Here is a 13,954-nt window from a genome sequence, read left to right as displayed (position 1 = left end):
CTCGGAGAGAGCCGCAGAGCCGAGCCGAGCCCACTCTCGCTCGGCACAGAGCGGACCGGAGCGGACTAGAGCAGAGCAGGCACCCCCCTCCCCCGTAGAAGCACACCCAGACACTCTCTGTTTGCTGCTGTTGAGACACGAGTTTATTTTTGCTGGCTGGGATTCCTCTAAAAACAAAAGTAAACCCACAACAAGGAAAAAGAACTTCGCTTCCTTTGAAAAAAAAAAGAAAAAAGAAAAGAAAAGAAAAGAAAAGAAAAGAAAAGAAGGGGTTCAAAGTTCCGACGTGACCTACTCGCCGCCGCTGCTGTTTGACACCCACCAGCCCCGACGTGCGCAGGGCGAGCGCGACCGCGCAGAGCCGATCCCGCATCGCACCGCACCGGGAATTATCGCCGCTGCCTCCGCCGCTGCCTCTGCAGGGATTTCCAGATCGCCAATTTTTAATCTTCCTTGGGAAGTCTTTTCTCTGCCTCTGTTGGGAATTAAGTTGCTTTTATTTTATTATTTTTATTTTTTCTTCCTGGAGAAAAGGAGGAGCATCGTGGATTGCGAAAGAAAAAGAGTTTAACAGATTAATCTTAACCCTTTTTAAAAAATATTTTTTGTCCTCTTTTCCTTTCTTTTTCTTTTGCCATCCGAAAGATCTGTCAGTTGCCGGCAGGCTACAGCTAGAGGTATCGACAGAGAGGAAAATAAAGTCAGAGACACTCCTGAAAGAAGGAGACCGTGACACTAACTCTTCCAGCTCTGCTGGGACAGGCGGCTTTGGCCGCTGTGTTTTTTCCCTTACTCCGAGAGACACTTTCCCCTTTTCTCTCTGACGAGAAGTCAAGGGGGAGGAAAGCGAGGGCACCAGAGCTGCACCTCCAAAATGGGAGGTCGGTTCCTGCTGACGCTCGCCCTCCTCTCGGTGCTGCTGAGCCGCTGCCAGGTAAGTGCCCGCGGGGTGGAGGACAGAAATGCTTGCACCGGGGAGGGATCCCTGCCCTGGGGGATTCATACACCGGGAGGTCCCGCGGGTGTGCCGGGGACTGTCGCTGTCTGTTGCAGCCGGGAGAAACGGGGAGGGGCATGGGACTCCAGTCCCTCCGCTGCTCGGCCGGTCAGGGTCGGGGTCGGGCGGGGGACTGGGCTGCTCGGCGGGCTGACGGTCGCTGTTACTGCCCCGCAGGTCGGCTCCTCCGGGGTCTTCGAGCTGAAGCTGCAGGAGTTTGTCAATAAGAAGGGGCTGCTCAGCAACCGCAACTGCTGCCGCGGGGGCGGCCCCGGCGCCGGCGGGCTCCAGCAGTGCGACTGCAAGACCTTCTTCCGCGTCTGCCTCAAGCACTACCAGGCCAGCGTCTCCCCCGAGCCACCCTGCACCTACGGTAGCGCCATCACCCCTGTCCTCGGCGCCAACTCCTTCAGCGTTCCCGATGGCGCAGGAGGCGCCGACCCCGCCTTCAGCAACCCCATCCGCTTTCCCTTCGGCTTCACCTGGCCTGTAAGTTGGAGGAGATGTGGGAGGGGGCGGCATACATCCATCCCATCCCATCTCACACGCCTGGCCACCCCAGCTGGGAAAGTGTCTTTCCAAGGGGCTACCAATCCCTTTGAAGTGTCAGGGTAGAAGAGAGACAACTGACAACTCCCGGGGACTGGTGGTGCTGCCCCTTGGGCCTACCTGCTCTCATGCTCTCCTGGTGGGTTGTTTCTGTTCCTTCCTTCCACAGGGCACCTTCTCGCTCATCATTGAGGCTCTGCATACGGACTCACCTGATGACCTCACAACAGGTAAGTGTTCCAAAACACACTTTTCTCCAGAAAAATCGAGCCCTGCAGCCCTATTTGGCCCCTCTCTCTGCAGTGTGCAGCACATTCTCCTCTTTGGTAGACCATGGCAAGAGAGGTCAACCTGTTGGCATGCAGCCAATGTCATCCTGCCTCTACAGTTCCCCTCCCATCAGACAACCCCATTTGAGTGTCTTCCTATGCCCCTGCCTGCTTTGGGCTCCCTAATCATTCCTCTCATCTCCTCTCTGCTTTCACACAGAAAACCCCGAGCGCCTCATCAGCCGCCTGGCCACCCAGAGACACTTGGCAGTGGGTGAAGAGTGGTCCCAGGACCTGCACAGCAGTGGCCGCACTGACCTCAAGTACTCCTATCGCTTTGTGTGCGACGAGCACTACTACGGAGAAGGCTGCTCTGTCTTCTGCCGCCCCCGGGATGATGCCTTTGGTCACTTCACTTGTGGAGAACGTGGCGAGAAAGTCTGCAACCCGGGCTGGAAAGGCCAGTACTGCACTGAGCGTGAGTATCCACTTTCTTGTCTCCTTGGGTGCCAGTTGCAGCAGTGTCCCCTGAGCTCTTGGGGTTGGCAGAGAGAGGATGTTTCTCTTAACTTCAGGCCCCCAGGCCTCCCAGGAGAGGGAGAATCAAGCAATGGTCATTGAAGTCTGGTTCTGTGCACAGGCCTTACCAGTGTGGGGGATGGGAGATCCTCAGCATTGCCCCTTTTCAAGCCAAAAAAATATTGGTGTCAACATTACACTCTTGCTCATTTGCTTTAGCCTTGATAGCAAAATGTTCAGCAGTTGCTTGAGGGTTTATTAAAATATATCAGGACTACTTTTAATACTTATCCACCCCTTCAACCATGTGACTTTGATATGACCATCTGCAGGGTACAAGGCTTCAGGGGAGGGAGGTAGGCTTTGACAATATCCATATGTCAGGTTTATTGGTAGGCTTGTTACAGACTGATCTTTGTATTGAGAAAAATATTGGGAGGTCCAAGATAATTCCTGTGGCTTCTGGACTGTACATTTGTCTTTTGGGGTACTCAGATGCTGCCACTAACAGAGGTGGTTGCACCTGGGGCCACAAAAACATTCAACTTCTTCTCCATCTCTCTTCTCTGCCATTGCCGTGATCGTTGCTACTAATAAAGTAGTGAGGGACAGGAAACATACACCTGAGCTTGAAGTTTTTGAGGAATGTGGTGTGTTGATACAGAAGGAAAATCTGGGACAGTAGGCAGGTCACAGAGAGGATAGTCAGGGATGTCAGATTCTTTCAGGTTGTACAAGATTACCGCCCTTTGTAGATACACAGAGGTGTACACCCAAATGTGCACACAGAGCTCCTGCTGCAGCTTGCGATGGCATTCTCTGTTTGTGTGTATACGTGGACCTGAAATATGCTGGCAGATGACATACTGGGTGAGTGCTCCTCTCCAGTCATCAAAGGGCCAGCCAAGGAGGAAGAAAACAGTTTTATAGGCTGTAAAACAGCCACTCAGTTTTCTTGTCTTTTTGTTTCTGTTTAAACACACCTACACTGTGATATGGAGTAATCTCAGGTTGATTATTCACACCTTTAGTGACTGCTAGGATGCTTTTAGCAGTTCATGGTACAATGTTGCACAATAAACAGCAGGCAGAGGGGCTGCATTTCCTTTGATAGTGTTTTAAATGGGCGCTACAACCTTTCCCATGATCAAAAGTGCCCAGCCCAGTTGTGTCAAGGGGTGGGGGAAAAGGAAGCATTTTGATAATGAGATCTTTTGGGGCTGTCAGCACATTCAGATGCCTCTATACCTCTGCTATTCCCATAGCAAAGCAGAAGGTTGTCCATCTTTCTTGACTCATTATGTACGCTCTTCTCTGTTTTCCCTCTCAGAAAAAAACAGATTATAACACCGATGCAAACGTACTAGCAGGGGAGATGTGTTTATGTGTGCATGCAAAAAGAATGTTTTGCCGTTAGTGAGTGGAGCAGCCAGTTGCAGATTGCTTCCCGTTGCCTTGCCCCTAGCTCCATTCTTTCCAACTTGGAGGCGATCTGATTATCAGCGCCGATCCTTTCTTTCTTTTTCTTCCCCCCCTCCCCGCCTTTCCCCTCGCATGCCATTGTCTCCGACTGGCTTTGTTGAATTAAAACTTTGCAGTGCCTGCTTAATGAGTTCCATAACCAGGCGAAGTAATGAGCAGAAGTCCCTTTTTTCCCTTCTCTCATCCTCCCTCCCGCTGGCTCGCTTACCTCTTTTACCAGGGCTGCACCCACCCGCCCACCCCTTTTCGGAGTGGGGCGGAGGGGAGAAGGAGGGAGGAAGAACTTTAGACTTATTTATTTGAATAAGAAAAAAAAAAAGTTTTTTTTTCAGCGAAATCACGCGCGTGCCATAGATTAGCTGTGGGCAGGGATAGGCTGCCCGGTCGCCGGCCGACGGCCCCATTGGCTCCGGGGCCGGGGTATTGTTGCAGTGGGGCAGCTGCTGGGAGAGAATAGACAATAGAGCAGCTGTCTTGCACTGGCACCCTGCACACCAGCTGTCCACTCTTATCTGCACACACACTTTCGGGGGATATTAAGAGGTGGAGCTGTGTGCATAGAATTGGAAAAAAGGACTTCTGACCCTCACTGGGAAGGGAAGGGGGGTGAGGGGCTGTAGGGAAGGGAGCAATTGTGAGCCTTCTTTTGTCTGTGTGCAACTGTATTAAGAAGAATGCTCATCCCCAGTAATAAGTAAAGTGCCCAGTTACGGGGTGAGATCAATACTCCTGCAGACTCCAGAGATTAATTCAGCTGTGCTTAACTGCCCCGACCTAGTAAAAGGGACTCGCTCCCCACCCACAAGGTGCTCTCCTAATCAGACTTGTAAAAGAGAGTTGCTTTGGCACCAGTGCTGATGTCTTTCCCTGCTTGGTTTGTTTACAGCAATTTGTTTGCCTGGATGTGATGAGCAACACGGCTTTTGTGACAAACCTGGGGAATGCAAGTAAGTTTTCTACTCCCCTCCTGCTCTCTTCTTTGACTTTTAATGTTGATGCTCTAGTGTTAAGTAAGCCACTGAACACTTGAACGGTCAGTTTAAAGGCCTTTCTTCATATTAAATGGAAATTCGAGAAATCCGGGTGATGCCAGAACAAAGTATAATTCTAGAAGTCAAACATCAGTGCTATTAATAATAACCTAATGAGTTTACAGTGCCTAAGGTTTAGCTGTTTGTTATTAGAATAAACAAATTAACTATCTGGAACCATGGCTCTATCTTAGGAAGTGGAAGAAATAGCTGGGACCAATGAAAGCTGATGCTACGACTGGACTTGGTGACTTTCCTTGATGAAGGATCACTGAGGGCTTTTAGGAAACTTGATCCCTGGCATCAGTGTGTTTGCAGAGTTTGTGATAGGGTTTTGAACTGTGAGAAGTCTAAATCTGACCAGACTTTGTTGTCTTTTTTTTTTTTTTTTCAGATGCAGAGTGGGTTGGCAGGGGCGATATTGTGATGAGTGCATCCGATACCCAGGCTGCCTCCATGGTACATGTCAGCAGCCCTGGCAGTGCAATTGCCAGGAAGGCTGGGGTGGCCTTTTCTGCAATCAAGGTGAGTTCTCAGTCCTTCCCTCAGTGTCTGTTTTAAAATCCAGAAAGCCAGTGGCTATTTCCAACTCACCTACCCTGTGCTAGCCCTGCAAAGTAGAAAGTATCTTGACTACTTTCTTAAAAAAAAAAAAAAAATCTTTTTCAGACCTGAACTACTGCACCCATCACAAGCCCTGCAAGAATGGTGCCACTTGCACCAACACTGGTCAGGGGAGCTACACTTGTTCTTGCCGTCCCGGGTACACGGGCTCCAATTGTGAGATTGAAATCAATGAGTGTGACGCCAACCCTTGCAAGAATGGTGGAAGTTGTACTGTAAGTTTGAGTACTTTGTGTCATCTGAAACTCCAAGGGAGGAGTTAATGACAGTCTTACTAATTTTCAAAATCCTTTTTTGGATTTCAGAGCAACTTCAGATAAATATTTTGATAATTTCTCGTTTCCTCCCCCCAGGATCTCGAGAACAGCTATTCCTGTACTTGCCCCCCAGGTTTTTATGGGAAAAACTGTGAGCTGAGTGCAATGACTTGTGCTGACGGACCATGCTTCAATGGTGGGAGATGCACTGATAACCCTGATGGGGGTTACAGCTGCCGCTGCCCACTGGGTTATTCTGGGTTCAACTGTGAAAAGAAAATCGATTACTGCAGTTCCAGTCCTTGTGCTAATGGTAAGGCCAAACATGCTATAGTAGTCTTCTGAAAGGAGACCATACTTTGAGTATGGATTTACTTTGGCTTCTGTTCTGAAATTCTTAAGAAGGCTGATCAATCATAGAATTACAGAATGTGTGGAAGAGACTTTAAAGAACATCTAGTTCCAAACCCCTGCCATGAGCAAGGACACCTTTCACTAGACCAGCTTGTTCATAGCCTCATCTAGCCTGGCCTTGAACACTTCCAGGGATGGGACATCAACCACTTCTCCGGGCAAGTTGCTCCAGTGCCTCACCACCTTTATAGTAAAGAATTTTTTCCTAATATCTAATCTAAACCTGCTCTCTTTCAGGTTAAAGCCATTCCCCCTTGTCCTATCACTATATGTTCTTGTAAAAAGATCCTTGTCATGTCAGTAGTTGACTTGGTGGAGGATCTGTACTAAGAAAGCAGTGGTGTGGTTTGGGCCACTGCTGCAGATTGCATTTTCTCAAGGGATGGCTGTGGCTGGGTAACTTTCAAGCTTCATGCATGAAAACATGGAAGATTATACTTGCAAATGTTTTGCTAAGAGTCTTTGAGGTCTGTGGATGCATATGCCAAACTAGTGCTAAATTTTATTATTTGTAATCTGGTAACAGTAATCTCCCTGTTTTGATTAAACTAGTGAAGACTTTCTTTACTATAGTCCTCCTCATTCACTGACACTCAAACTCTGTAACATGAGACTGTGGTGTTAACGTGACCTGGACCAGCTTTGTTGTCCAAAACAAAGTGAAATATTAAAAATGGAATAGGACTGAGAATGAAAAATAAATCTGCAAAAAAATCTTCCTTAAACAAATGTACTTTTTGTGGTAGATCAGATTTGGCAAAGTTTGAGCTAACTCTCAAAGAGAAAGCTTTCCTCAGCTGATTGTGACAGTTGCCCTGAAACAGCAAGTGGGAGGCTGTTGCGTCTGGCTGCCCACCACTTAGTGCTTGTCCCCCTTGATGTCTTGCAGGAGCCCAGTGTGTCGATCTGGGGAACTCCTATATATGCCAGTGCCAGGCTGGCTTCACTGGGAGACACTGTGATGATAACGTGGATGACTGCGCCTCCTTTCCCTGCGTCAATGGAGGGACCTGCCAGGATGGCGTCAATGACTATTCCTGCACCTGCCCCCCAGGATACAATGGGAAGAACTGCAGCACCCCGGTGAGCAGATGCGAGCACAACCCTTGCCACAATGGGGCCACCTGCCATGAAAGAAACAACCGCTATGTCTGTGAGTGTGCCCGGGGGTACGGCGGGCTCAACTGCCAATTTTTGCTCCCTGAGCCACCTCAGGGACCGGTCATCGTTGACTTCACTGAGAAGTACACGGAAGGCCAGAACTCCCAGTTCCCCTGGATTGCCGTCTGCGCTGGAATTATTCTGGTTCTTATGCTGCTGCTGGGGTGTGCTGCTGTGGTCGTCTGCATCAGGCTCAGAGTGCAGAAGAGGCACCACCAGCCTGATGCCTGCAGGAGTGAGACTGAGACCATGAATAACCTGGCGAACTGCCAGCGCGAGAAGGACATTTCCATAAGTGTAATTGGTGCCACTCAGATTAAAAACACAAATAAGAAAGTAGACTTTCACAGTGATAACTCTGATAAAAATGGCTACAAAGTCAGATACCCATCAGTGGATTACAATTTGGTGCATGAACTCAAGAATGAGGACTCTGTTAAGGAGGAGCACAGCAAATGTGAAGCCAAGTGTGAAATGTATGATTCAGAAGCAGAGGAGAAAAGTGCAGTACAACTAAAGAGGTATCTCACATCTGAGCACGGGGTGCAGCTTGACTTTGAAGGGGGGTGTGTGTTTCTCATGGGTAGAGTTAAGCAACAGCCATATGACCTGTTTTTATTCTTTTTATCTTCAATAGTGATTCTTCTGAAAGAAAGCGACCAGATTCAGTATATTCCACTTCAAAGGACACAAAATACCAGTCAGTGTATGTCATATCAGAAGAGAAAGATGAGTGCATTATAGCAACTGAGGTTAGTATACTGCCTGGTGGTTGGAACAGTAGAGAAAAGTCTTGGTTCACAACTGTCATCCAACACATGTCAGGGCAGCTAAAATTTTTCATGGTGCCACAGTGGTTTGTACCTGTTGAAATCCAGTCAGCTTGAGTTTGCCATACTGTGGGCGTTTTAAAGACAAGCTCAGTGACTTGCTGTTGTGGATGTTGTGGGTTTGACAAGTTTTGTAGATGAGGGTACAATGACAGTGTGGTTGTGGTCTGCTGAGCTACCTCTTAGTGTGCTTCATTCAGAGTTCTGTCCCTCTGCAACCTTACAAATCTTTGTGCTTTTCATTAACCTCTCCCAATCTCTGCTTGTGTTTTCTCTCGCCAGGTGTAAAACAGAGGTGATATGGCAAAATGGTTGTTCAGAACAATTTCAGAGGAGACATGCCCCAATGAATGCTGCTGAAAGAGGAATGGGAGATAGATTCCTTCACTGACTGCTGCTGAGAAACTAAATTCAGGCTTGAGCTGGTTCTCTACTGAAGTTAGCAAAGTGACTGCAAAGTAAAGAAACAAGATGGACACCAGGCAAGGGTCTGTGTTCAAGGATTACTGTTGCACTGCCTTTTATGAATTTTATCATTGCACTATGGTCAGTTGCTTTTCTATATATATTTAAATGAATGGACTTACTACATAAGAAGCATGCACTGCCTGAAGTGTATATTTTGGATTATCATGAGCCAGTCTTTTCTTGGATTAGAGACACAAACACTGCCTTTATTGTCTTTTTTGATACTAAAATGTGTTTTTACTAGGTGAGAAAAAGTGTGTTATTTTTTTTAATCTGTAAAAATATTTTCATGATAATTGTAAAGCTTGAGTATTTTGTGATGTTCATTTTTTTATAATTTAAATTTTTGGTAAATATGTACAAAGGCACTTCGGGTCTATGTGACTATATTTTTTTGTATATAAATGTATTTATGGAATATTGTGCAAATGTTATTTGATTTTTTTTTACCGTTTTGTTAATGAAGAAATTCATTTTTAAAATATTTTTCCAAAATAAATATTATTAATGATAAACAGAGTGCCATGTTTATTCAATAACTAGTGACGAACTGACTGAATTTTGCAACCAGGCATATGACAGGCTTCTGTGGACTCGCAGGTGCATTGGGTAGGACTGAAACCTATTACAAAGGCTGGGAAACAACTTTTGTGTAGACCCTATTCTTTTCCCTCCTAACCTTCTGAACTGTTAACCCCATGGTTTTGCTCACTCTTACCCCAAAGACAAATGTCAAAACCTTGAGTAATGTTTGCTCAGTTATGTTGAGCTATATGTGTATATAAATGCATACGGCATCACTTCTTGAGGAGGAGCAAGAGTCAAATGCACTCCATTGCAATCCAGACATAGGACTTGTCATGACTCAACTCTTCATTTCTTGCAACCTCAAACACTTGTTTGGAGTCCAGGGGAGTTTGGGACACACCGGTGAGGGCCCCTAGTTCAGGTCCTTGATGTGCACCCATGGAATGTGAGCTCTCTCAGTCATCCCTCCCAGGGAGTGGCACTTCCCTCTCCAGGAAAGAGTGGCAATGAATTGACTGGTAGCCACAACTCTGCTTGCTATGGTACCTGTCTGAAGTATTAGTTGCATCTTTGGTTTCTGCTTTGCTCCTGGTGCCAGTTGCCTTCATAGTAGGACAGTGTGACCCCATCCCCCTGAATGCTCAGGCAATTTCCTCAGTTTAGTTTGCCTTAACTAAGTTGCTTTCATGTTATGCTGCATGTTAATCAGCAGAGGACAATAATTTTATTTCTCTGTATTTCCTATTCTTCTCAAGATTTATGGAGCAGGCTCCTCTCTTACGATGTACTGCATTTTGCACAGTCGGTGCCACAGTCTCAGTTGGGCCCTCTTAATGCTGTAGAAATAGCAGTAATGGAAGAAAGGCCATTGGTGGTTGAGTATCTCTGTAACATCAGTGTGTCAGGTCTTTTGTGCTACAGCAAGTATTACTTTAAGATAGTGTCAGGTAAAGGTTTGGAAAAGCATGCAGCTTCTTGCTTTTGTGAAGAGGCACATCACTGGCATCCACCTATCTTTTTTTAAAAATAGAACAGCTTTGGAAAGCTCGATTTGTCCAAATGTGCTATTTATCAGCAGTGCTGAGGTTGGAGAGTGAGTAAAAATGTACTGTGGGCAAGGGGAAAGGCATGGTCCCACCCTTCTGAAGCACCTTCTGAAATGATGGGCACACAGATCAGCCCAATGACTTCTTCTGTTTCCGTCTTGAGCAGGGTTGGGGCTACTGTCACATGCAGGATTTATTTCTTTTACGTCCCCCAAACCTGACTGGGTGTGGATACGGGGCTCTCGGTTAGCAGAGAAGGTTGAGGTATGCAATTTGGAGCACTGAATCCACACTCTTCGCCTTTTGTATCCGGGCCTTCCTGGGATACAAAATGGATGATTCTGGGCAGGGGGTGGAAGTTGTGCATGTCTTTACTTGAGAGAGAGGGTGGCAGATGCAGGTGCAGAACCATGTGTGCAGGTGGTGTACACTGTGGGCAGGGGGTAGTGATGGGGCTGTGCTCGCTCCAGGACGGTACCTCTGCTGCCAAAGAATGGCAGGAACCTCCTGGTCAGCAGGGTCTCCGAAAGGCATCCTCTATCTAAAATGAGAGGAGAGCCTGCCTGGGGAGTCCATTGAGCTGGGACAGCTGAGAATTCAGGGCCTGATCCAAAGCCCATTAAATTAATGGAAAGGCTCCAGTGAACTGCAGGGACACATGGCACTGTGCCCCCCCGACACAGCACATCTCTGTCTCTCCCCAGGGAAGCTACATGTACTGATGCAGCATGTGTACCCAAGGGTGGGGAATATGAAAGCCTGTGGCTGGCCTAACCAGGTCTGTCCCCTGGGCAACTCATTCCTCTGGTGCCAGCCCTATGCAATATGCCAGGACTTTGGGGGCCTGGGGTCCCTCCTCAGGCTGCCACTCTGGCACCGTCCCTTCATGCCCACCTTAGCCTGCATCATCTCCTCCCTTCCACCCTGCAGCAGCCAGGGAGGACTTGGTCTCCTTGTTCGGTACCAGATCTCAACAGAGTGACCAGAAAGGGCACCCCTCAGTCCACATCTCTGCCAGCAAACCTGTGTCTCTGTGGCAAGCAGCATTTGCATTGTTGGCACAGACAAGACCTGTCAGGAAGTTAGAGGCACTGAAGCAGCAGAAGAGGTTAGCTGCTGGGAGGTATTAGCTGCCCTGGTTGTGGAAGGGGATTTGTTAATGAAGTGTGTCACAGCTTTTGATACGTAGGACACTTAGGGTTCAGACAGCATGTCTTAAGTTTAATTGCAAGACACACGTTTATAAATTGATATTTGTGCTTACTTTGTACACAGCACAGAAGGACAGCTTGTGTGTCAGGAAACTTGGATGCTATTCCTGGCTCTACCACAGACCTGATGTGTAACCTTGGGAGAGGAAGGATGGTCTTATGGTCAAAGCACTGTGGAGGGACTCAGGAGGGCCCCCTTCTATTTCCAGTACTCCCTCCAGACTTCCTGTGCAACCTTGGACCTGTGTCACTTAATCTTTCCAGGACCTTAGGAAAATGGGGGCCTCCTGGTTGTTCTAACAGGGAGAAGGTCATTTGTGCCTGTGAGAGAATAGCACAGTGGTAGGGAATGTTAAAATACCCTTCAAGGCAAGTAAGGCTATTTCCTATTTCTGCATGTCAGATTGCTTGTCTGCGACGTGGTGAGCTATTTTTGCGAAGTGCTTTCAGATGTTTGCGTGGAATAGAGACCCCTATCACAATTGAAACATCCATCATCACAGAGAGGATACGCAAACCCTGCACTGGTAGTGAAGAGACAGACTGGTGGGGGGAGGGAGGCAGCTGTGGTGGTATAAGTGTGTGTGCCGTGTGTGCAGGGGGGATGTGATACATCTGTGTGTCCATGGCCCAGAAAGGACGCCCACACATGAAAGTGTTAACATGGGGGGGCACAATCACATCACACTTCTCTTGCAGATCAGCACCTGCAATCAAGGTCCATAGTTGTCTCTGTGCTGTGGTAGTCTCTCTTACAGCAAAAGCATTTTACAGGTAGAAATACAGATTAAACTCAGCTTGGAACAATAAGGGTCAAAGAGGAAAGCTGCAGAAATGATACAGATGGGAATTCTTTACTGACAGACCCTGGAAAAACTCCCTATTGTTATAACCTAACATCCAAAGTCATGTATTTCAAAGAAAATTACCTGAGAACTATTTCTAGGCCAAATCCCAAACTGAGAACCAATCTCTTCTTATGCCTGACATTTACTTGTGTCAGGTGAATGAGGAGCCTCTCTGTTCCATTCCTTCCTTGGGAGCTACATTTTTCACCTGGCTGTTAAGACCTGGCTTTCTACCTGAGTTTGTGTTACCTACTATACAAATCAGAGAAATCAAGAATTGGGCCGGAAAAGACCAAATGTACTTGTGAGGCAGATTTTCAGATGAAACATGGAGCCTACTGTAGTAGTAACATGACAGCTGATCTGTCTATTCTCAGTGAAGCAGAGGTGGACAACAGACTCACCACCATGTAGGTCTGCTGCCTGGTCTGTAGGGTGGGGAGGTGCTGGAGATGGGACTGGAGGTCACAGCATCCTCATGATAGGTTGGCTTTTTTTCTTAGGAAGAAACATCCTTGGCCTTTTCTCTGGCTGCAGCAGCCTCATCTCCTGCATCAATAAATTCAACACTGTTGGAGCTGCTCTCTGGCCCTTCAGCCAGTCGGTATTGATTGGTCTGCACCCATAGTGTCAAACTGCCTTACTCCCCCAGACTGACTTCCTGTGGGGGATGGCTCCTGCTTTGTGCCTAGGAACAACAGCCTGGGACTCTGATAACTGTAGGGGTAAAAGCTTGGCAGAGACCACCGCAGCAATGCAACCATACAAATCATTGCACTCTAGAGACCAAGAGTTGCTTAATTTCCCAGGACAGGAACATCCAGAGCATCTTAGAAATACCTTACAACTTGACACAGATGAGGAACACTGTGTATCAGCTATGGGCGTAACTGTGAGGGTCAGTGACCCATGTCACCTGCTAGGGGTAACTATATCAACTGGTATTTCCTACTTTAAAGTATGCTCTACACATGGGTTATATATGTCTGGGGCAATTTTTTTTATGGTATAAAGCTATACCAGCTGAATGGCCAGTGTGGATGCAGCTATATTGAAAGAAAGGTCACATACATCAGTGCAGATACCTTTTCTTCCCTTGTTTATTTATCTATAGCACTCTAGTAAAAGCAACTTTATACCATTGTGTTCTCCAGAGCATGGCTATGTGGCCTATCATTCAAAAAATACCTGACTGTTGGGACAAGGTTTGAGTACTTACAGCAGATTAATGTGTGTAATCTCCACATGGTAATTTCCCAGGATGCTGAAGGCTGAGCAAGAGAAAGAATCAGATCCAGGATGAACTGTGTTCTTTTTCATAACATGAAACTGGAACTTTGTGAGGACAGCACTTTCTGTGGGAAAGGACAGAGAAGGAAGCCCTCAGTGCAGTGAGGACACTTGCTGCAGAGTCATTTCTGCTCCCACTGTTACCAAGATGTTCATGCTGGAGGCAGTTCATGATCATTTCTAATCCAAATTTTTACAGAAGTGATGTAAATTTTGTTTTTCCACGAGACTTACAGGTCAATATTTTCACAAAGGAGATTTCCAGTGGAGACACTGCTTTTCAGCTATGGTAAACTGAAATACCCTCTCGAAAAACTCTTATGAGTTTTGCTTTCTTCATGAAGCATGATAGCAAAATGACAAGTAAGTGTTTCCCAGCAGACAATAAATTATCTGAAAACTTCCTTTCTTTTTCTTTTTCTTTTTTTTT

General features: G+C 46.9%; 1 protein-coding gene across 1 annotated transcript; it reads left to right on the top strand.

Annotated features, from left to right (window-relative positions):
- Positions 1-302: 302 nt before the first annotated feature.
- DLL1 (delta like canonical Notch ligand 1) lies at positions 303-9,089 on the top strand. The gene is made up of 11 exons (XM_027634223.1): positions 303-934; positions 1,175-1,486; positions 1,716-1,776; positions 2,036-2,293; positions 4,703-4,763; positions 5,242-5,372; positions 5,517-5,686; positions 5,825-6,041; positions 7,032-7,824; positions 7,941-8,055; positions 8,416-9,089. The coding sequence occupies exons 1-11, from the start codon at positions 875-877 to the stop codon at positions 8,419-8,421; spliced, it is 2,184 nt and encodes a 727-aa protein (XP_027490024.1). The 5' UTR covers positions 303-874; the 3' UTR covers positions 8,422-9,089.
- Positions 9,090-13,954: the final 4,865 nt, after the last annotated feature.

This window comes from Corapipo altera, unplaced genomic scaffold (assembly GCF_003945725.1).
Source record: "Corapipo altera isolate COAL_440 unplaced genomic scaffold, ASM394572v1 2b, whole genome shotgun sequence".
In the NCBI taxonomy this organism is placed as follows: domain Eukaryota; kingdom Metazoa; phylum Chordata; class Aves; order Passeriformes; family Pipridae; genus Corapipo; species Corapipo altera.
Note: the sequence above shows the minus strand (reverse complement) of the source record. Positions and strands in the feature narration are given on the sequence as shown.